Source organism: Neofelis nebulosa, chromosome 3, assembly GCF_028018385.1.
Source record: "Neofelis nebulosa isolate mNeoNeb1 chromosome 3, mNeoNeb1.pri, whole genome shotgun sequence".
In the NCBI taxonomy this organism is placed as follows: domain Eukaryota; kingdom Metazoa; phylum Chordata; class Mammalia; order Carnivora; family Felidae; genus Neofelis; species Neofelis nebulosa.
The window spans coordinates 143,339,956-143,364,647 of NC_080784.1; the positions used below are offsets into that span (position 1 = coordinate 143,339,956).

General features: G+C 39.5%; 1 protein-coding gene across 1 annotated transcript in view; it reads right to left on the minus strand.

Moving 5' to 3' along the window:
• FRAS1 (Fraser extracellular matrix complex subunit 1) overlaps positions 1 to 24,692 on the minus strand; it is a 426,196-nt gene that overhangs the window by 250,931 nt on the left and 150,573 nt on the right. Inside the window, exons 3-6 of the mRNA XM_058722162.1 lie at positions 20,194 to 20,301; positions 12,191 to 12,283; positions 3,904 to 4,063; positions 1,186 to 1,319 (exon numbers count right to left, since the gene is read on the minus strand). Of these exons, the coding sequence (XP_058578145.1) occupies positions 1,186 to 1,319; positions 3,904 to 4,063; positions 12,191 to 12,283; positions 20,194 to 20,301 (495 nt within the window). The remainder of the gene's footprint in view (positions 1 to 1,185; positions 1,320 to 3,903; positions 4,064 to 12,190; positions 12,284 to 20,193; positions 20,302 to 24,692) is intronic.

Consider the following 24,692-nt stretch of genomic DNA (forward strand, 5'->3'; position numbering starts at 1 on the left):
TCCAAATCTATCCCCCTAACATGCAGTCCATTAAGGTTTCAAAGATGTAAAGCAGAAGGCTCACAATGTGGTGTTTCCTCCATGCCTCCTCCCACTTTCCTTATTGCAATGGTGGCAAACTGCTTAATTACCCTTCATACACAAGGGAACTGAATCCTGGAAAGTGCTAAATCAAAATGCCCCAACACTACAGCGTCCTCTGAATGTGAGATATTGTGCAACTCTACAGAGAAGCTCATTTGTAATCTCAGCACTGGGAGAAGACTGTGTGATGAATTGGGAGATGGGACATGAGCATGGTGGTTGTGGTAGGGTGGGTAATACAATCGAGTCTTTCAATTAGATACATTTTCCCTTTATTTGGCATTTAGCATTTCTTGTCTAATTGCCTTTTGTCTGCCTTTAAAAATATTGCCCAATTGTCACAATATGCCATGTTATTGATTTTGTTTTATTTGACACAAAGTACTGCTCTGTATCAACTGAATGTTGGCTTCCAGCTTTTCCTTAGATCAGAAATGAGCTATTTTTCAACTGGAGGCAAACTCCTTTCATGGTTATCTGTCAACTGCCAAGGAACATCCATAGGAGCCTCTGGAAGAGTAAAAACTATAAAATACCATGTATACCACATTTATTTGCCATTGATTTTCTCTTCTAAATTTGTGTGAAGAGTCTAATGTTTTGAAAATCAGATGAACTTTAAATGAAGAACAAAATCCCACCATTTTTTTAAAGCTTCCCAGAGAAGATTTGAATAACTTGAATCATTATCTTATAAGAATTAAAAAGTACACATCTGGATAATCATGTTCAAAGACATGCATATGTCTTTAAAAGCAAGACTATACCTATGCACTGAGACACAATACCTGATCGTATTACTGGCTTTTCCAGATGTTTAGCTTGACATTTTTGCAACATCTGCAACTGCCTTCTTTGTAGGCTCACTTTCATTATGTAAAGATTACCCTAAATGGCTGATAATTAGACCTATCTATAGCTTCTAACAGTAAAAGAAACATCTCAAGGGTGGTCTCCAAAAGTATAAGGAAAACAAAACAGCCTTTGCTTCTTTTTCCTAGTACTTTTGAGGCCTGCCTGACAAATTCAGAAGAGGCTCAAATTCCTGAACAGTGAAGTTAATAGTCTATGAAGGATCCATTTAGAGGCTGTCTTCCTTACCTGGTTACAAAACAGAGGTTGACACTGAGCTGTGAAGCACTGGGCGACCCCATTTCTACACACACATTTAGCACACCGACTCAGTGGCCAGTCTTCCCCATCCTGGAATACACGGCCTTCATAGGAACAAGGTTCTGGAAGGTCAGAAAAAATAAGGATTACTGGGGGGATTGTACTTGCTGATCCCAGGGCTGACTGCATGGGTGTGCAGCCAGTGTAGTCACACAGGGCCCTGTGGTTGGGGGCGCTCAGACTTGGGGATTAAAACTCTGCAGTCAGGGGCACCTGGGTGGCTCAGTCAGTTATGTGCCTTACTCTTGATTTTGGCTCAGGTCAGGATCTCAAGGTTTGTGAGTTGGAGCCCCATGTCGGGATTCACCCTGGGGAGCCTGCTTGATATTATATATAGATGATGATATAGATATAGATAGATATAGATTAGATATATAGATAGATAGAGATAGAGATAGAGATAGAGATAGAGATAGAGATATAATCTCCCTCTCTTTCTGCCCCTCCCCTTCTCTCTTTGTCTCTCTCTTTCAAAATAAATACACAAACTTTAAAGAAAAAAAAACTCTGCAGTCACGGTATGGAGTTCTTAATAACTTCCTAAGTTTTGTAAGTGAAGTCTGGTGAGACAACCTAACATGTGCTAGGGAGCCTCAGCTGATGCATGGTCCTGCATTCCACTACCCCCTTGCCTTCCTGAGATGGGTTCTCAGCCACTTGCTCCCAAAATCACACTCAGTTGATGCGGAGAACAAAGGCAAAAGAAATGTAAGAAAAAATTAAATTTCCTCCGCAGCCCATTGACAAGTACTTAAGACAGGGTGACCTTCCTCTAGGAACTCAGCTGCCTTGATATTAATGCTTTGTTAAGGGCAAAAGGCAACCTTAGTTTGACATTAGCCCGACCTCCAGGATCCTATAAGTCTTCTTAAACTTATAAAAATCCCTTTAGAAACTTCCTTTACCTCTACCACCCCAAGCAAGATATATGTTTGTAATCATCCTCCAAGCATATGGCCCACTGATATACATCTGAAGGACCTCATGTCTAAGGTTTTACTAGACAGTAGTAAATGATCCTAACAGCAGCTAGCTCCTCAAAGTCCTGGAAACCTTGCTTCCAAATTCCTTAGAGACTTATGCTATCCCTAACCCCCTTCCAATGAAAGTATATAATCAGTCACTCCTCACAACCCCAGTGCAGTTCTTTCTGCCCACAGATCCTGTCCCTGTGTTTTAATAAAACCACATTTTTTGCACCAAATATGTCTCAAGAATTCTTTCTTGACTGTTCATTCCTGGACCCCGACATCACTGTGAACACTGCCATCTTGCACCCACAGCAGGGACCTGGATGCGGGTGCTAGGGGAGTACATGTGCCCTACGCACCAAGTAGCAGGATGTGGCCCTGGGGTGCCTATAAGGTCTCCACCCGCCCAGGAAGTATCCCCACGCCTGAAGGAGTATGACATTAAATCGCAAATTAAAAACTTGACAGTTGAGAAAGACCACAGAAGAAAGCCCCACTGCCTTTTGAACAAGGGGCCATATATTTTCACTTTGCACCTAGCAAATTATGAAGTTGGCCCTGGCTGATCCTCCAGTCTCTCCAGGCAAAATGCTTCCAATATGTCTTTCTCATGGAGGCCAAGAAGAAAGCCTCTTAAAACATAAGAAAGGATCCCATAAACTCAGCCAGCCTACTCACCACCCACAAACTCTGTTGTTCAAGTATTTTTACTTGCAGGGTTATTTGGCCCAAAGCAGCTAGCTGTCAGTCCTCTTCTGGTGGATGACATCTGAAATGTGTGAGGCAAGCATTGTACTTTTATCATTTCCTAAGCATACTTTTTAATCCCTGTAATGGTTCTCCAGAGTAACGGATTGCCAGGCATGGAATAACAGGGGATGAGAAAGAAACCAGGGTCTTTTCAAAGGGAAAAGGCAAAAATAAGAGTGTAGCTTCCAGGTATTATTAAATAAAAGAGTAATTTTTGTAATCATATGCCAGGAGAGGATGTAATGCAGTAATGACAATAATTTGTATTTGTCGTGAAGTATACACTACTTAGTTATAAAAATGGGAGCGACATATAGTCCTAAACTGTAATAAAAGGAGGACTTGGACCAAGCACGGACTCCAAGGAAAGGACCTGGAAATGTGCCCCTGGCTTGCTGAACGGGGCCTCGGTCTGTAGGCAGGCATATTCTCCACAGTCAAGGTGCCATAGAGACAAATGAGTTACCGGCTTCTTGCTCTGTGTGTCTTGGAGAAAGATGTTATGTCATTTCAAAGACCAGCCAGCAGAATTAGCGCTAGTGATGCTACATGGAGAAGTGATTTGTTCATTCTTCTCTCTGCCAAGAGGCAGGACGAACTACGTTGGCCCTTATGGAATCATATCAGAGAATCTCGTCCCTCCTCTTTTTCCTTCTTGGGAGCTGCGGATGCAGAGGGATGCATCTGGCCAGCACAAAATAAATAAATCAGAAACTTGCAGAATCCCAAATCTGGAATGGAGCTTGGAGATCAGTTCCAGCCTCACTCTCTGCAACATTGCTTCTGCCAAGTGTAAGGATCCAACTTGGTTCCAGTAAAGAACCGGGTTAGGGGTCTTTGAGCCACACTGAGCAAGAAAAAGTTGGGATGTCATCACATAAACCTCAAAGGCAAAGAGGGTTTCTTTCCAGAAGTTCATACTCACTCCCAGGGCCCACACAGACTGGGCAGCAGCTCCCTTGGGGGATGAATTCCAGCTCCTGCTGTGTGCACAACAGCGGTGGGCATGGCTGGGGCATGCATCGGACTTCCCCATGCGTACACGAGCACACACTGCACGGGGAGGAGACCCACTCTGTCCCATGCTGGGGGTTAGGGGAAAAAAGAATAAGAAGGTTATTGTCAGAATATAGCTTTCATCTGACCAGACAGAAGCAAACCTCTTACACAAATGAAGGACGGTGCTCAGGAGAGATGGAAGAAGGCTCTAGGCTTACAAGGTTAAGACCAGGATTTATAATGTTCCAAGCCAGAGACCAATTAAAAACCTGAATTTTCTTTTCTTTTTAGTATCCCTAAGATTTATATTTGAAAATTTCAGAAATACACAAAAAGAAAATAAAAGATACCCTAACCCCAATCATTAAAAAAATTCTATAAAGTCTAAAGTAAAATATACACACATACACATACATATATTTACTGAATTCTTTATAATGGTCCTATTATTTTCAATAGCTCTCACTCTGTTCCTCTTTCTCTCTCTTTCTTTCTCGTTTTTTGCCTTTATTTTTTAAAACCCTGGTTAGTTCCCATATTCCTCTTTTCCTATCCTTCCTCCTCCCTGTCCCCCTCTGCCTCTCTCCTGCTCCAATAATCTTTAGGTCCTGGGGAAATACGACAGCCAGCAAGAGGCATCTGCTTCAGCCAGCTCTTCCACAAACTACAGAGCCAACTCTGAGTCCATCTACATATACAGAATGCTGCTAATCCACTTCAGGTTGGGATATGATGTTCCCAAAGCTAGCACTGTATCAGTGATCTAACAGATCCCTGTTTTGAGTTCTATGACTTACTGAGTACCAAAAATATTTAAATGAGCCCCCCTCAGATATGATGCAGATTGGGGGTGATGAACACTGAATATAAAAAGCTACAAATATGTTGATTGCCTGGGGAAGTAGCTGTCAAAATATGGCAGAATGGAATAATGGTGGCCTTTTACAAGATGTGTGTGTGTGGGGGGGGGGGGGAGATAAGTTTAATGAATGAAATTTTCCTTCGATAACATTTTCTTAAATATTTGGAGACTAATTTCCTTTGCCTCTATTAAATGCAACATATGATGATAACTGATCCAGCACAAATCATGTATAGATTTCTACTAAAAACATCACACATTCCAGGTGCTCAATCACCTAAATATAATCTGGGGATTACAACTGTGCGACTGAGAAGCATAGAAAATAAATGTCCCCTTGCTTCTCAAGCTAGCATCCAGAATAGTTATTCAGCATTCCCAAACACAAAAGAACTCTGTCTTACCTAAACAAGTCAGTACCCCTTTATTCTGCAAATTACAGCCAGGTTGCAAGCAAGCCACGTCTGACATTACTAATAACCTGTGCTATTATTATAATGATAGTAATAGGCACTCACAGTCATCCAATTATTTGGGAACCGAGTCCTCACCTTACTGTCATGAAGATTACTTTCTTCTAGATGGACTTACTGGAGCACAAGAGAACAATAATGCAAGTATGCAGAGTCAGATGCATCAACTGTTTCCTTGGAAACTCCCAGCTCAGCCCTCCCTGCCTTAGGAACTGTGGGTGAGTGACTTAATCTTTCTAAATCTCAGTTTCTGGTCTGAAAAACTGAAATGGTATAACAACATCCCTTCACTGGGTTACTATAAGGATTATATGAGGTAGTTTTTTAAAGAGCAGGCAAGGGAGAGGAAGGGTGGCAGGTAGAGGGTGCTCAGTCCTCTCCCCTCTTTCCACTGTGTTGAGTTCATAGCCTTCCTCCTCCTTTTCACACCCGTGTGCCATCTGTGACCATAGAAATGGACATAAATATCAAGGCCAAGTCCTCTACCACCAATTTTTATTTCTGCTATAATTAAATATAAAATTTCAAATTTAGTACAGCATATAAATGGGCAAGCCCACAACTTGCTAATAAACTATTAACTAATAAAAGATAGGGGGCAAGTGACCTTTATACTTTGAAAAGCCTAAGCATAAAAGCAAAGAAAGAAACTGTAAGAGAAAAACTGATAGGTTCTAATGAGTAAAAATTTTATTTTTTTAAGTTTATTTATTTTTGAGAAAGAGAGAGTGTGTGTGTGCACAAGCAGTGGAGGGTCAGAGAGAGAGGGAGACACAGAACCCAAAGCAAGATCCAGGCTCTGAGCTGTCAGCACAGAGCCCAATGCAGGGCTCGAACCCACGAACCATGAGATCATGACGTGAGCCGAAGTCAGACGCTTAACCAACTGAGCCACCCAGTCGCCCCTCTAATGAATTAAAATTTTAAAAGTCTGTCAAAAATACATTATAAAAAAAGTCAAAAGGCAAACGACAAGCTGATAAAAATTGCAAATTATATTAATTAGAACTAAACTCTATTATATAAAGTCATTTCCAAGCAGTAAGAAAAAAACCAACAGAAAACAAGCTTATAGAATATTTAATGTTATAAATTGCAAAGAAATATTAATTAAAATAAAATTGGATAATACTTCTTAATATCAGATATGGGAAGAGTTTAAAATTCATAGTAGTGTTGGCAAAACAGCAGTGGAATGGCATTTTCTCCTTCACAGAGCCTTCCCTCACCACAGCACCTGGAATACTCAGCCAGGTGGGGCCTACCCAGGGTAATCACACCTGAAGAAAGGCTGCACGAGCCGTGATATTCCCACTGGATTTCTCATTAGACACAGACAACTTAAAATTGAATTTTAATGATCACAGATGTCACAGCTTCAATAATCAAAACCTTTAGATGCTTTGCCTGGGTGGCTCGGTCGGTTAAACATCCGACTTCGGCTCAGGACATGATCTCACACTCCGTGAGTTTGAACCCCGCATCAGGATCTGTGCTGACAGCTTCTAGAGCTCAGACCCTGGAGCCTGCTTTGGATTCTGTCTCCCTCTCTCTCTGCCCCTCCCCTGCTCGCACTCTGTCTCTCTCTCTCAAAAATAAATAAACATTAAAACAAATTTAAAAAAATCTTTAGATGCTTTGACCTACTAATTTCACTTAAAAGAAGTTATCTGAAGAAAATGATCAACAACACACAAAATGTTTAAATATAAGGAATTCCATTTCATTGTTCTTTATGTACCAAAGTTGGAAATATGATCATGAAAATTAGAAGCTATACAAATCCCTAACAATAGGAAATCATGTTCTCCAAGGTGTGCCAGGGAACTATACACAACACGTTATATTTAAAAAGTAAGACATAAACTGTATACACAGTATAATTATAATTATGTAAGAACATATATCTCTATCTATCCATCTCCCCTGCTACCTCCTCTCCAAAAAACTGAGAGAACACCGACAGTGATTTTCATAGCTTGAGAATTACCAATGATGTTTTTCTGCTTATACACTTTTTTATTTTCCAATTTTCACCATAAACATATTTTTACTTTTGTCGTCAGAAGGCAAATTACTGTTTAAAATATTGAATGAATCATTTATATGTCTTAAATAAACTAAAATGTGAAGGCTGCATATAAAACAGCTTGAAGTGAACTTCTTTATCTATTAAAAGTCAGAAGATTGCTTCTAAACATCTTGACATTTCACTTCATTAAAATAAGAGCTTGTTCTGTTGCTACTAAGAAACACTAACAGTTGTTTCTTAAACATTTGCAATCACACGACCTTTCACACAGAGACCACAAAAATTAATTACAATAACAACCTGTCAATCACCACATTTTTTCATCTGTAAAATGAGAGGGTTGTGTTAGCTAATCTCTTCAGTACCTTCAAGCTCTCTGATGATGTGCATCTATTATCTAACTCAAGAGACATAAAACGAGGCAGGGGATTCTCCCTTCACAATAAGCTTGAAAATTATGGGAATAACAGCAAACACTTGGTAGGGAATCTCTAATGCTTGGTGTCAAAGCCACAGAAGAAGATCCTTAGGGTGATCCAAAGGGCACAGTTTCTCTCTCTCCTCTCTCTGCCCCTCCCCTGCTTGTGTGCTCTCTCTCTCTCTCTCAAAATAAATAAACATTTTTTTAAAAAAGGGAGGGCGGGGAGGGGTGCCTGGGTGGCTCAGTCCGTTAAGCGACCAACTCTTGGTTTCAGCTCAGGTCATGATCTTATGGCTCTTGAGTTGGAGCCCTGCGTCAGATTCTGGGCTGACAGTGTGGAACCTGCTTGGGATTCTCTCTCCCTCTCTCTCTGCCCCTCCCCTGCTTGTGCTCTCTCTTAAAATAAATAAGCATTTAAAAAAATAACAAAGTGCACAGAGCGATGAAGACAAATTACTCCCACATCTCTCTTGGGAAAAAGTCACATAAGTCCACTCCATTTTCCTCTCCTACACCTATAGCTAAAACAGTGATGCCGCCCTCAGCAGAGGCAGATTAGAGATCAAGGGGCTTGGCACATGCTGATATATACATATGTACATTATAATTATAATATAATACAATATAATTATAATATAATACAATATAATTATAATATAATTATAATTATATATATATATATAATTTCCTAGTGTTCTCTATACCCATTTACAAAAGCCTCACTTTTTATAAACACTGTGGCAGCAAAGAGAGCTTTGTAAAGTCAAGGAATAATAGATACACAAAGCAATGCCCCCAGATCTGGTTTTAGCTGTGTCATCTTAACCTCATTAATACCTTTTGAAAATATGAGATTTTGACACGGGACAAAAGTGCATTCTGCAGACAACATCTTAAATATATTCTTTTGCATAGCCAACTAATAAGTCGGCCTGGCTGTTGACATAAGTCCAAAGGAAAGATAAGGTCATAAAGTATTTGCCTGGCTTACTGACGGAACAATAAAATAATTTTTCTTTGTATAATTTGTTCCTGTTATGAAGTTATAGATCCAGAATACTAACTACTGGGAATGTTCAGTGCATATTATAATTACATCCTCTACTTTGAAGAGAACAAGGCTGCGGAATTCAATATTCATTTCTTCCTTCACACACATAAATTAGTACTGTTAGTGTCACAGACGGCAAGGCGAGCAGACCTCTCTCCTCTATTCAATCGAATGTGGGCACTAGGGCATCACCACTTTTCTTTTTCGGTGAATCTCCACACACTATCTTCTCAGACCTGACATTATCTAGTGATGGGATTCAATTAGTAAAAAAGGGAAAGAGAGAGGATTAATGGTCCTCTTCCCTCCCTTTCACAAGCTAATTTGTGGGGCAAAGAATAGGGAAAAGCATTCCAACGCTCTTTAGGAAAACATATTTCAGGCTTGTCTCCCTGAATGGTTGGCAAGGCTGGGCAGAGATCCAAACACTAATTTGAAGGGATAGCTTTCGGGAGGTCATGGATGAAATAGTCCCCCAAATGCTGGCTGTAATAAGCCTGTGTAAGACTCTCAAATAACCTGGAGTCAGCCAAATGGCTCATGTGTTTTCCTCACTCCAGGGAAGATGTCGGGACTTGTCCTGACTTGTTAGAAGGCTGGTTGTGTAATAAGCTGTTTACCCTGCAAACAAAGGTGGTCCTCTAGTGAGGCCAGGTTGTTTCATTAAAGGGTGGCCTCCTCGTGCTGCCCTGGGCTGGACCCATCCTTGACTTTCCTTTGCTTCAACCCTATTCTCTTGAGACAGTACCACTTCAACTAATTCCCCTCCTGCCACATTCACTCTATCCTACAGACTCTTATAAAGCCCTCTCTTAGGAGAAAGCTTTCACCGTGGATCACCATTCTAAAGTTCTTAAAATACCGGGCTATTTTGTAGCTACAGGGAGCGCATCTCCATGACCTGCCCTATGGGATGCAAGCCAGAGGCTAAAGAGAAGATTATTGCTGTTCCATGAGAAAGGAGTGCTCTGGACTGCTTCCTAAGCAAGCAGAAAGGGTCAAAAACAAACAAACAAACAAAAAAAAACCCAAAACCCTCAAAGATTCAGGAAAACACCTAGTGATACAAGCAACAAGGTGAGAGTTGGAGCAAATCCAGACAAGTATTTAACCCACAGAAGAAAACAAATAATATTAAAAAGGCTTTGGCAAGAATCTAGGGGAAGTGAAAAAAGTGAGAGGAAGGAAGGGCAGAAAAGCAAGAAACATGATCATTTTAACCTTATTAAGACTAAAATTAGGAAATTTTTTTTGTCTCCGCTTAAAAAAATCATTATTCTATCTCTATTTGAAGAAGTAGACCACTAGAGATTTTTTTCCTTCAAAATAGAGTTCCTGAAATTCAGCTTTTTCTCACTTACATCAAGTACCAGAAATATAACATTTTCTGAGGAGTACGTTTTGAAAGTTGCATATGGGAAAACGACACATGGATATGTTCTTACCCAGTTTAGAGCTTTCCATGTGATGTAATACAGCAGAATGGGGTAGGGGGATGGGGGAAGAAGGAGGGCTTTCTGAACTCTTCCAGAGAAAGCTGGAGGACAAGAGGATTTCATTTCTTAACTAATCCATCAGCAGATAGGTGGTCCTAGAACCACCCAGCCACATAGGTCGTTGGTCAATGACCAGCATGCCATTGGGACAAGGAGATTGATAAGTTGGAGAAGGAATTTGTTCATTGTTTGAATCCTGCATTGATGTTTACTGAGCACCCACTCTGGGAAAAGTTTAGCGTTAAGTGCCTGGTTAGGTGGGAAGCAAGGAAGATCACTACAAAGATGCAGAAAATACTGTCAGTGTTCTCAAGCATCTTAAACCAAGATAAGAAGATTGTGCATGTGCAAAAATATAACACAAGAGAACAAGTGATAAATGTCATTAAACTACAAAGATTTATTGAATTCTGATTTTCCATGTCCCTAGTATCCTCACTCACTCGAGACGTCTGATTGTCCCCTGACCTTGTTTTGGATACTATGTGCTCCTTCATTTGTGAGATTCAGCTTGGTGCTTTTGACCTTGAACCACACACCTATTCAAATCATTATGACCTGGCATTACTTCCACCACCATTATGCTCTGCAGCACTTTCCATTTCACAGGGGCCCCCTTCAGCAGCAAGGTTTACACCACTCCACATAATGCAGACTGAATTGAGCAGCAAAGGGTGATATGTGGTATGAAGACATTCCCAGCATAGATCCTGCTTGGGTGTCTTTCAGCAACACATTGTGCGGAACTGAAAGAGTGGCTTCCTCAGGTAATTAGGAGACAGTGGCTCAAGGGAGATGATCCTGTCCCACGGGGAAAGTACACTATGCTCACCGAGTTTTAGGTACACACTCTGAATAGCAGCCTGGAGTGGGTATATCAAATCCCACTAACCTGAATGGGCAGAGGCATTAACTTGGGGAGGGGTTTGTATCAGGTGGAAGATGAGGATTAAAAGCAAAGAGCCTCTTTCTACCACATTCAACATCACCTACTGCCTCAGGGTAACGTTTAGGTGTAAGTAAAGATGAACTGTATCCATTCCATTTTCATAAGTCCTATAAGAAACCTTGCAATTGTACTTTTTAATCAGTACTTAATGTCTATAAATTAATCCTAAAGGATCTGGAATGAAAAGAACTTTAGGATTGATTTCTAGTATTGTGGTTCTAAATGGGGGTAGGTGAGCATTTTGTCTCTTAGGGGAAATTTGTCCATGCTTGCAGACACGTCTGGTTGTCAGGACTTAGGGGTGCTTCCAGCGTCTATATAGTGGGTAAAAATCAGGAATGCTGCTAAATATCCTACAAGGCATAGGTCGGCCCCACCACAAAGCCTAAAATGTCAATAGTGTTGAAGTGTAGAAACCTTACCGTAATTGAAAGAGCCTTGAATTAGGAGTAAGAAAAACCCAGGTTCTAGGTCAGGTTATACCACTTATTAGTAACAAGATATTGGGCAAGAACCTTAAGCTCTTCACAATTCAACTTTTTCATCTACAATACAGGAGTAATAAGATCTGCCCTATTCACTCACTGAGGGTTGTTTGTAATTATCAAAGGGAAACAATATATGTGATACAGAGACAAGGTGGTAACTTCATTATTCAGCATCACAACTTCTTCAATCAACATTGTCGAACTACGCTTTACAGACACAAATTCAATCTACAAATATTTACGTAGGACCTATGAAATTAGTAGAACCATTTTAATTTTATTCAAGAAACCCAAATGCCTATGGAAAGTCAAATGGGCCTCAGGTCCTCTACAGCCCAGGCAAAGAAAAAAACCTCTCTTGTCAACACAAGTTCAGCATTCAGCTTTCCCTTGTCAATGATCTACAGGCATAGAATCAACCATAGGTCAGGAAACACTTACCGCATAGATTTTCTTTTCATGATGGCAAGATCCGGAAGTCCTCAACACACACTCAGGGCAGCACTGGTTGGCAGCTATTTGAAGCACTTCTCCCTGAGCATTTAAAAACAGCTCAGTGTAAAACAGCAGCAGGAAACACACTCACAGTGGCTCATGGGACCCCAAGTCATCTCAGATACACTAAATTTCATGAGTTTCCATGGGTGACAACAGACAGGATAAACCAAATAAACTGACAAAAAGGATTCTCTCTGTCAAGATGAGCTTTTCTCAAAGTTAAAACGAACCCTCCTGTGAAAGCAATTTCCTTGAAAATTGTCTACACCTCTTCACATGTAATGAAGTGGAGAATTTTGTTCGCTAGAAATGTTCCATCTGAGTGTCACACAAGAAAAGAAGCTGGGGTGAGAGAAGAGCTGTATCTCCCTGAAAAGTTTGTTTCCCTCTGCTGAGAAGAGAAGACTTGGGATGAGGGTGGGGGTGGGGTGGCCACAGAACTGGCAGGTCTTCTAGCTACCTGTGGAGGCCTGCTGCAGCTGGTGGGGAGTGGGGAGGGGGATGAAGTTCTGATGTTCACTTTTACTGAACAGAGTAGCAAGGCACATGGGGCAGGGGACTGACAAAGCTGAGAGAGGAAACAGCATTGTTGTGAAGGTATCACGTGTACTGCAGAGAGCCAGCTAGAGTTCCTGGACTCCAATAAAGATCTACATTGTTTTTCAGGGCTACTGTAATTCGAATAGTGTTTCCTATCGAGATGCAATACTATCAAAGGAACGGGCTACCACGTGATATCCCGGGATCTCCTGGGAAGTTGTCATGTTAACTAACCATCCATTTGCCACTGTGAAGACTCCATCTATCCAAGCGTTATTAAAACTGTGGAGCAAAGAGCATATGTTTGTCTTTGGGGCCCAGTGATCCTCTGACTCATCTTGCTTTTCCACTTAGAAATCTTAGCATTTCAACAAGTCTTAAAGAAGTGACAGACTGGGCAATGAGTGATTTTGACCAAAAATGGTAAGAGAGCCTGCATTAGCCAGGAAATCACAGCTTGTCCACAGAATAAAAGTCTACAAAGAATTCATCCAGTAGAATGAAAATGTGTGTGTGTGTGTGTGTGTGTGTGTGTGTGTGTGTATGCATGCATGTGTGTGTATTAAAGTTTCTTTGATATTTGAGGTTTCTTCCATTTAAAAAAATGTACCTACAAGAGAATTCTAATTTTATGTAACTACATCCACAAGAGTGGGTGAGAAATGGGACTAAGATTTTACCACTGTTAATCCACAAGACAGATAAATACAATTTTATCTAGCAACAGTGATCACCAAATGCCTCCTATTTGCTTGACAAGAGATAAAATATACAATATGGGGTTTTATAAAATTATTCATACTATGCAACATTAGTGACTTTTCAAAAAAGTGCTCTCTGAACCCAAAAGGAAACTACACTTGTCTGATTTTCACAGTAAACTGTAGAAAACATATTAGCTTAATTTGCATTAAGAATTTCACACAGATAGAAAATAAGGTAATCCAAGTGTTGTTTATATTCTAACATGGAAGCAGGGAGCAAGGAAGAAAGGCAGATAAAATCAAGGACCGTTTTATGCACCCAAATTAGTTTTGTTTTCTATAAAAACTGATTTTTCAGATTGGCCCACAAAACTCATTTCATAAATATAATATTATTTATTTGTGAACATCAGTGGGGGGCCCCAGCTTGAGTCTAACTATTGAACTTGTGGTAGAACATAAAAGAGGTGATTGAGTCTAAAGGAAGAGCAAAAGATTTTGCCTGTGGGCGCTTAGAGAAGGAGAGACAGAGTTCTTGCTTCGTGACCATGTAACCTTGCATAGCCCTGTGAGCTGTGAGCTGCATGGAACACATAAACCTAGGGTTTGCATTGAGGAACAGTGGGAAGTAACTGTATGCGTAAGAGACATCAGTGAAAATTGCTAGGGTTTCTGGGCAAGATTACTTGCATAGGATCTACAAAAATCAACCAACAATAATTATGATGATCATTTGGTAAAGATAGCTAACACTTAACTGAGTACTTAGAATAGCCAGATACTCTTGTAAGCATATACATGTATGTGCATATACATATACATATATGTGTGTATGTATGTGTACATATGTATTATGTTTGTATATACACAATATATAATTCTCACAACTTAATTAGGTAAATAGTATTATTAGCTGCATTGAGGTTTGCAGCCAAAACCCCACATGTAATATGGTGTTCCCTTGCATGGTATTGCCCTCCTCTATACATATATATTCTCCAGAAATCCTGAGGAGAGGATTGGTCCCCACAGGACTGGGTTAAATAATTAAGGTTCTAAATACCTCTGTTCTCTTTTTCTCAATATTTTTCTGTCTCTATCTTTCTCCTTATTCCTAGGTAGCTAGCTCTCCAGCTAGCTATTCTAGATAGATATAGGAACTGGATATAGAATCTGTTACGTATGGATAGGATGGATGGATAGATAGATAGATAGATAAATTGACAGAAAAAGAAGAAACATGTATCAGAATTTCCATTGACAATAAATTATTTCCAGTCAATCCACGAGTAAAACAAATTGTAAAAGGACTTTTAAACATTTTTAAAAGATGAGAGTAACAAAAGTTATTTATTAATAATAATAACTTAGGGTACAATGGTGATTCATTAACCTGTGCCGTGAACTAATAAGTATACCACAGCAGATTTTAATAACAACACATATTGCTGAGAAACACAAAGGAAAACTTAAAAACAACATGGTAGAGTAGAAATTATATTCGGTCATGAGTCAGGGCCTAAGGTATTGTCATGGCTGGACCACTTGCTAGCTCTATGTCTTTGAGCAAGCGACTAAACCCCTACAGGTCTGTTTCTTTGTCTATAAAATGAGAAAGTCTGACTAAATGAATTCCAAAGGACTCTTGTAGTTCTATCACTCCATAATCTATTTCATTACTTAAAATAAAGAACCCAAGTGCTCTATGATATACTCACATGATCCTGGAGTAGGAAATTTCTTATGGTTGGATCATTTGGTCCAACCCTCTCATTTTACACAGAAGGAAACTCCTTAGAGTTTCGCAGTCTTCAATTATGTCATTCTTTTTATTACTATCATTCACCAATTTTCTGATCACTCTTTCATACTCACTCACTAAAGACTTGGCTCCAAGGTCACAGTTTCTTTTCTACACTATGTCTAGATATAATTCTGGACAACTTCAATGTCCATGAAACTGGCATTCTATCCTTGTACATTCTTAACCACTTCAATTCAAACAATCCTCCTCTCTGCTTCACTTGAGTACCCCCCATGGTCATGGTTGACCTTGGGACCTATCTACACTCCAAATTATTCTATAACAGAAACCTTCAACTCTCTGAATCTGAACCTTCTGGACTTTATCTCTCTCTCACCCTCACTCCCACCATCTCATGTCTTTCAGCAGAACAACACTTTTTTCCCTCGAAGTCATTCAGCTCCCAAATGGCCTCATTTTCCTATTCATGTTAGCCTCAATGCCCAATCCTTACTGTATATTTTTTCTTTCTCTCCATTGGAAAAGCCTAACCCAGGATCTATTCCACAATTTGTCATTTCTTCCGTTATACCTGGCTAGTAAACATTGATGAGAAAATTATCCCATTATGCAGCTTGGTACCCGCACAGGTTCCTGGTGTCGTGCTCCATGGGCCCTTAATATCACGCACACATACTTTACCTCAACCTTGGTCAGTCCCTTTCTCTCCTCAGTGACAGCTCCTAACATCCACTCTCTTTCTGCTCCCAACCAAATCTCAAAATCTTCACAAAGTCAGATTAGATATGAACTACTTCAGTTTCCTGTCCCTTTTTTTACTTACAAATCTAACTATATCTGTATCTGTCCATGTCTCTTTCTTTCCAGTTTTAGAGAATGAGGTTGGCCTCCCTACCCCAACCTCTGGATCCCACACACTCTGCTTCCTAAAAACCACTCCTTCTAATTCATTCATTCTGTCTGTCCTCCCTACCCCATCTCTCATATCATCAGCTTCTCTCTCTCTTCTAGGTCACCACCCTTTTTCCTCCTAGCATGATCATGTCTGTATCATGCTAATATCAAAAATGAAAACAAAAACAAAACCCTCTCTCTTCTCTTGTTTGGTCATTCTGCAAGTATTGACGAAGCGTCGTACACTGTGCTGTTCGATGGGCTGCAATCATGAAGAAGACATGGTTTTTGCTCTCAAGAAGCTAAGAGTCTGGAGGAGGAAGCAAACAAGTAAATAGGCATTTGCAGTCTACTTAAGAGCTATAAGAAAAGCAACAACACAGGAAAGCTCAATGGTTAGGGATGAGAGGTTCAAAGAAGCTTCACAAATGACTGGTGTCTGCCTAATGCCCCATTTCTCTCCTTCTAGTCTCAGCAAAGCTCCCTGCAAGAGCAGCCTTTACTTGGCTTCCTTTCCCTACCTTCTATTCACTCAAACTTCTGTGATATAGCTTCCTCTCCCACCACTCTACTGACACCATCTTCCAGGTGGCCTGTGATTAACACTGTTGATACAAACTCCTTCTGGAAACTCTCTACTCTCCTGGCTATCATCATACTGCTCCCTTCTCTGGCCACTTCTTACCTCTTACCTCTTTGACCACGTCTCTTTAATCTTCCTAAGATCCCTCTCTTATGTTTACCTCCTTGTAAATGACTGTGCTCCCCAAACTGCATCCTTGATCTTATACTCTTTCTTCACAAAATCTCTTTATATGAGCTCATTAAATCTAAAGGTTTATACTACTGACTATATGCTAATAATACCCACACAATATTTCCAACCTTGCCTTCTCCTCTAAGCTTTAGACTCATATATGGGCTCCCTTTTTGACATGCCCACCTGGCTTCTCCATGGACATTTCAAACTCAATGTTCCCTAAAGTGAAATCATCATTTCCTCCCAGACAGAATGCTTGTCCTCATTATCACATATTTTCAATATCAGTCAGTGGCTCAGCTAACAAATCATCAAACCATAAATATGGGAGTCATATCTCCTTTTCCTTTCCCTCACTCTTCTAACTTCATTTAGTTCTGCCTAGTTATCCCCTAAATGTTCTTGAACCTGCCCTTTCCTCTTGAGCCCTACACTACTGGCTCCCTGATTCAGGTGCTCATCCCTTCATCTAGATTATTCTCATGGCCTCTGAATTGATCTCCTCGTTTCTATGCATTATCTTAGAAAAACCAAAGAGATCTTTCTTAAAAGCTGGAAATTATACCCACATGTCTGAAATCTTCATTAGTAATCTATTATCTTAAAAATAGAACCCCAAGCTCCATAGTACAGCATAGTACAAGGCTTTCCATAACCTCGAACTTACCAACTCTCTAGCCTTATCTCTCATTCATTCATCCAATCGGTCAAAAAATATTTATTGAGTGCCTACCATGTGTCAGGTGCTATTGTAGGTGCTGAGGATATAGTGAATAAAAGAGACAGTAAACAAGAAGTATCAGTAAAATATATAGTATGTCAGATATTTGTGCCAAGAAGAAAAATAAAGCATGGAGGAGGAATAGGAAATGTGTGGTGGGGTAGAGATTTGCAATTTTTTTCAAGTTTTATTTATTTATTAATTTAAGAGAGAGAAGGAGTGGGGAAGGGAAAGAAGGACAGAAAATCCCAAGCAGGCTCCATGCTGTCAGCACAGAGCCCAGCATGGGGCCAAACTCACAAACCAAGAGATTATGACATGAGCCAAAATCAAGATTTGGATGCTTAACCAACTGAGCCACTCAGGTGCCCCGAGATTTGCAATTTTAAATAGAATGACATTAGTGCAAGACTTAAAGGAGGTAAAGGAGGTAAAGAATCAAGTGATTGACATATATATATATCTCCAGAGAATGAACAATTTCATCAGGAAAAGCAGTACAAAGGCCCAAATGGCGAAAGTGTGCCTGACATATCCAGGAACACCAAGCAGGCTTGGTGCCTGAAGCAGGGTAAGCAAGGAAGAAAACAGTAGATTAATTAAAGCGGTACAGTAGTACTTTACAGGACACTGTGAGCAGTTACTCTAAGTGAGAAAAGAAGCCATTGGAAGCCATTGGAGGAGTTTAAGGAGAGAACCAACATGATATGGCTTAATTTTTAATAGGATAACGCTGGTTGCTAAATCAAGATTACAGTGAAGAAGCAGATCCAGAAACAGTGAAACAAGAGGCTAGAGTGAGAATACAGACAAAAAAATGATAATAGGTAGAACCAGAGCTAAGAGCAGGGAAATTACATTTGGGATCTACGGTTTTATGAAGAAAGCTGGGGAGTTGCTAATGCACTGGATGTGAGATGTAGGAGGTGGTGGGGAGGTCAAGGATGATGCTAAGTGTTCTGGCCTGAGCAACTGGGAGAAAGGAGTTGACATTTACTGAGATGAGAAAAATTAGAAAAGCAAATTGGGAAGGGACAACATCATGTTTGGTATAGAACAGAAGTCAGAAACTTATTTTCTGTAAAGGGCCAGATAATAAATATTTTAGCCTTTGAGGGCCACATTTGGTCTATGTCACAACTACACAACTTTGTCCTTGTGCTATAAAAGCAGCCACAGATAACACATAAACAAATGAGTATGCCTGTGTTTCAACAAAATTTTGTTTATGGACATTAAAATTTAAGTCCATATAATTTTTATACCATGAAATATTGTTGTTTATCTTTTTCCAACCTTTTAATAATGTAAAAAGTGTTCTTTTGTTGTAGGTCATACAAAAACAAATGGCAGGCCAGATTTCATCTGCTGAGCCCTGGTACAGAACACATTTAATTTTCAGCAATATGATCAATATCTTCCAACATTTCATTCCAGGCTTCTTACAGGATACCACAGCTGTTCACGTGGAGCAGAAGAGGGTGTATCTTCATGGCCTTTATATGACCAGCTCAGATTCTGACATAACATGCTAAGCAGCAAAGTAGAGATCTTTTAGGAGTATTGGCTCCATAAAATAGAAAGCCCCATATTTACAACAAAAGATTATTAAATTTACCAACACTGGATGTACACCCAGCTTCTCAGAAATAAACCCATGAAGAAATTGAGGGCTACACTGAAAGGTAGAAAGAACCTTCCCTCCAACATTAGAAACAAACAGAAACATATTAGCGCTAGATGGCATAAAGTCTCAAGATTCATTATTATGGGGGGGGGGGGGAGAGAAAGAGAAAAATAAACTATACCTGTGAAATTGACAGAATGCTTTTTAAAGAAAAAAATTTAGTCTTCTCCACAAAGTTTCAAATGTTCAAATTTGAAGCTTAAGCTTTTTTTTAATAGATTCACTTTAAAAAGAAAAGAGTCAGCACCTGGAAAAAATATTCTAACAGAATAGATGTGTCAGAAAAAAAACTGAAAATTTTTAACAAAGGGGAAAGGAGGAAATATCTCTCATATACTTGGTCAACCAGGAGATTTCTCAAGTCAAAGGTCTTAGTGAGCTCAATGGCAGCACAATAATGTCAGTGGGAGAACAAATTGTATTTTTGGAAAATCATCTTCAAGAAGTCAATGATGACTTTCAGTCCATTCAATGGCTTTTAAATGTTGTGGTGATTATCAACAGCTTTGGCACTGGTCAGCCCCAGGGAACTCTCTGGGCAGCAGATGATTAACTGCATAATCATGGTTAGGTTGCTTGAAATCTCCAGGCTTCATATCCTCATCTGTAAAGTGGGGATAAAGATACTTGCCCCACATGATATTAAATGGGGTAACGTTTGTAAACCTTTCACTGAGTGCCTGGTCCAGAGTAAATTCTCAATAAACAGAAATTAAGATATTCTTAGATGTGATGTTAAAATTCTCTTCTGAATTTCGTAAGGCTTCCAGTTAGAGATTGGGATAGATGTCAGAAACAAACGACTGAAAAGATGCAGAAACCTTAACCTTCTCTGACTTTACCTGTTCATTTAGGATACAATTAGGATGACATACCTTTTCAAAGGCACACTGAGGGTTTCTGCAAACAGCAGGTTTGCAGATAACGATGTTGCCATGGCAACGGCAGTTCTGGCATGAATCAGGCTTCCAAGTTGTGGCATCCTGCAAGGAAGCATAAGCTTTCAGTTAAAAACTGATCAGTCAAGGTATGAGCACAGCGAAGCAGCACCATCAACAGCCCCACAGCCTAAACAATTAAAAAGCAACAGAAAGTCACAGGCACACACAGTGCTTGCTGGGCACTGATTAAACCCCGAGAGGCAATAAAAGCAGTATAATCCATTTCACCACAGTCAGCCCACGTAGCCAAAAACAAGGGCATGCGGCAGAGAGCTGTCGATACCTAGAGTGAAAAACATCGATTGGCCTGAAACCTCAGGAGGACACGCTGCTCCCTGACTTGAAGTTTCTCTTTGTTGTTAACTAACAGAAACCATCGGAGCATGTTTAAAGGAAAATGACACTTGGACTGGGAGTAACCAGCATCCTAAAAGCAGGATTTGCCAGTAGATAACATCAGCACCTTAGACTTCACTTTCTGTCTCTTGCATACTGCATATTCTAATGCTCACAGCACAAGGACTTGGGTAAGTAGTTCAATATTTTTGAAGCAGATCAACCAACATATTGAGTAACTATTGTATGCCCAGATGTACACTAAACATACTGGGGTACAAAAGAAGCATGCATATGAGCACAATCCATAAGATTCTCACAAATTATTATGGATTATGAACATGAGGGCCTTTGACTTGAACCGGGATGAGCTGGGACTTCCCCACAAAAAAGCGGAGACCAAGTGGGATAGTTAATGTTACATGTCAACTTGGTTAGGCTGTGGTGTCTTGTTCTTTGGTCAGACACCGCCTACATGTTGCTAAGATATTCTGTAGATGTAATTAACATTTACACTCAGTTGATTAAGTAAAGGAGATTACCTTCAATAACATGATAAGCCTCATCCAATCAGTTGAAGGTCTTTAGAGCAAAAATTGACATTTCTTGGAGAGGAAGGAATTCAACCTCAACAGTAAAACATGGAATTCTGCCCGAGTTTCCAGGCTACCAGTCTGCCCTACAAATTTCAAAATTTCAGACTCGTGACTGCAACTTCAAATCTTGCCTTAATTTCTAGCCTTCTGGCCTGCCCTACAGATTTTGGACTTGTCAGTCCTCACAACTGCATGAGCCAATTCCATGGAAAAAAAAAAAAAAAACATATATATATATATATATATATATATATATATATATATATACACACACACATATGTCTCCTTTTGGCTCTGTTTCTCTGGAAGACCATGTCTGCCATACCAGTGCTAGTACAGATTTACATGGAGGTGCACAACATTCCCAAGCACAAATGAGGTCATTCTTTCACACCGAGAAATGGTCTTAGAAAATGTGCTTCAAACCCAAAGTCATTTAAGAAACACAAAATATATCCGAGGTAAGGTAACATTCCCAGTGGCTAATTCACAAAAACTCTGAGCCAAAGCAAATGAGTACTAGAACCTGATTTGGAATACCTCTGAATTTCTTTCTTTGTTTTTTTCTTTTATTGTTATAGCACATGCCTCTGAAATTGACAATACTATGCCAACTACAGTCTCCTCTTAAGCGAAAGAGCAACGACAAGTAGGCAAGGAAAAACAGGTTTTACTCCCTGTAATGTAAATGATGTAATATATGTCCCTTGCTGATTTCGAGAATGCAATATCAGTTTCAAGGTATAGGATAAAAACGACAACTTCACAAAGCCAATGGCCACCATTTATTGACTATTATCTTATGCTGACTTATGCATGACTTTGGGAGCAAGAAGCATTGATAGAGGAGGCATTTGTAGTACTGGAGGTGGGTGGCCTAGTTTGCTTTCCTGACCTCTGCCATCATTCTAGAGGGCTGGGCCCACCAGAGAGGGAAGTAAGTGCACACTTCTCTGAAAAGCACTGACATGTGTGACAACTCTGTAGTGCTGGCACTATTATTAGGACTATTCCCACTTTACGAATGAGGAAACAAGACATGAGAGATTGAGTAATTTGCTCAAATCCACAAAACTCTAAGAGATCTAAATACTCAGGGTCAGGAGCCAACCTGCCTGGATTTGAACCCTGGTGTCACCATTCACAACAGTGAGTCTGTCATGGGGGCGCCTGGGTGGCTCAGTTGGTTCACCCGCTGACTCTTGATTTTGGCTCAGGTCAAGATCTCAAAGTTTGTGAATTTGAGCCCCATATCAGGCTCTGTGCTGATGGCATGGAGCTTGCTTGGGGTTCTCTCTCTCTCTCTCTCTCTCTCTCTCTCAATCTCTCTCTCTCTCTCTCTCTCTCTCTCTCTCTCTCAAAATAAATAAATAAACATTAAAAAACCAAAAAGAACAGTGAGTCTGTTATCAAGTTAAGGTGTCTGTGCCTAGAATTTCTTATCTGTAAAGTAGTAATGATAAAGTACTTAACTCATAGGGGTGTTGAAAGGATCAAATGGGATGATGTATTTAAAGAGATCCGAACAGTGCCTAGAATTTACTGAGGGCCTATTAAATGTAATATATTTTTAATCCAAATGCTTTCTAAGATGTCATGATCATTTAGCAAACATCTCCTAAACATTTTCTTTTCTCAGAGTGAAAACAGTCCCATAAGTACCTGACTTCCCCATCTTCCCACATCAGGCCACACAGGTAAAGCAGAGTGAAATTATTATTTAATTAGGACCCTAGGACTGAAAGGATTCAGGACATTGCAGGAGAAGGGAAGAATGAATCCACACATTGATTTTCAAGACTACTTAGGAAATTGGAAACGTCCCTGTGTCGCTGAGCTGACATAACCAGGAATCCATGTCTTCCTTTCATGCAGATATGGGATGGCATTACCACCTCCATGGACTCCCTTCAGCTCAGTACGGCTCTAAGGCACGGTCACCTTCACTCTCTCTAGGCCTGGCATTCTTACGCCAGGGGTCAACTTCTTCTCTGCATGTCAATTGTTGTCTCAGAGGCCCCAGACTCCGAAACAGTCCATTATACTTGTTAGCAGCTCTCAGTCACTGCACTTGGCTTACTGAACTTTAAATAGGATCCTCTAAAAACATGGAATATTTTACTTTCACTCATAGAAGCATAATTTTTTCCTTATGTTAATTCAAAGTTAAATTTACCTGGGCCCAAGAGGCCTTCCTGAATGTGTTTATGAATCTGTCTTCCTATCAGACTATCACTCTTTAAAGAAGGAGATCTCATTTTATTCCTCTATATATCCCCTTCACCAAGCATGGTTCCCGAGTGCTGGATGAATTAATGAACAATCCTGAGTACTTGTTAGCCCTCAAGAAAGCATCTCTCCCTGAAAATTGAGATATCCCAGTTAGAATGCAAGATCTTGATAAAACAATGTTGAAGTGACAGCACTACAAAATCCCCATAATGTTGATGGCTATTACTTCACTGGAATCAAACCATGTTTGAAAAAATTTTTCTTCATCTGGCCATCGGACTTATCAAAAACTTCCTTATATTGATGTCCTAATAGAGTAAGTAATTTATGGCTAATTTAAAATAAAATGAGCACTTGACCAATGCCTGGATAGATAGCCATATTTTTTTCAGGTCTAAAACTTTACGAATCAATTTCTACGGTTCCATAAAATTGCTTTATGAAGGTAGGGATAGGAGAGTTCCTCAATAGCTAAAACTTTGGATAAAGCTATAAAGTCCAAAGAAATAACATTGTAAAGTAAGTTTTACAGATTTTCCATGTTACTGTTGCAATTCTGTTGCTTTATAATCCTTTCTTGCAATCTAACACACTCTGCAAAAGAAGTCTTAAAATAGTTTTTCCCTAGAATATAGATTAAGGTGTTAGATTATGACAAACCTAAAAAGCTATCGAAATATAATCTGCTAATCAGTTTATAATATTTTAATAATATATGAATCAAATTCTCTTATAGATAATACGGTGTCTCCATCTACAAATATCTTAAAGTGATAGCCAGGTAATTCAAGAAAAATAAATTATTTCACTTGGTTAAGTATTTATTGAACATTTGATTCATGCTAAAAATATACAGTGAATATATCCCTCATCAGTACTAAAATTTCTGGGGGGAAATTATTTACAGTATTCTGTAAGAGCAGTTATATCAACTGTCAACATAAATTTTCTTCAATTTGAATAGTATAATAACCCTATTTTAATTATTAATTCATCTCATTTTAAATTCCCTTGGTTTCTTAGACCAAAAATGAGAAAAAAGAAATAAAGCTCACCCAAAGTTGTGCTTTCAAGTTACAAAATAATATGTAGAATATAATGCCATTTTTATAATAAAAATATACTTATGTGCGTGGAAACAAAATATGGAATTATATAAGGTAGTAAGTGAAGGATGGTCATTCTCCAGTATGGACTGTAGGTAACTTTTTGGGTTTTTTCCCCTTTATCCTATCTACAGTTTCTATTTTTTTCAGTAACAAAAATATA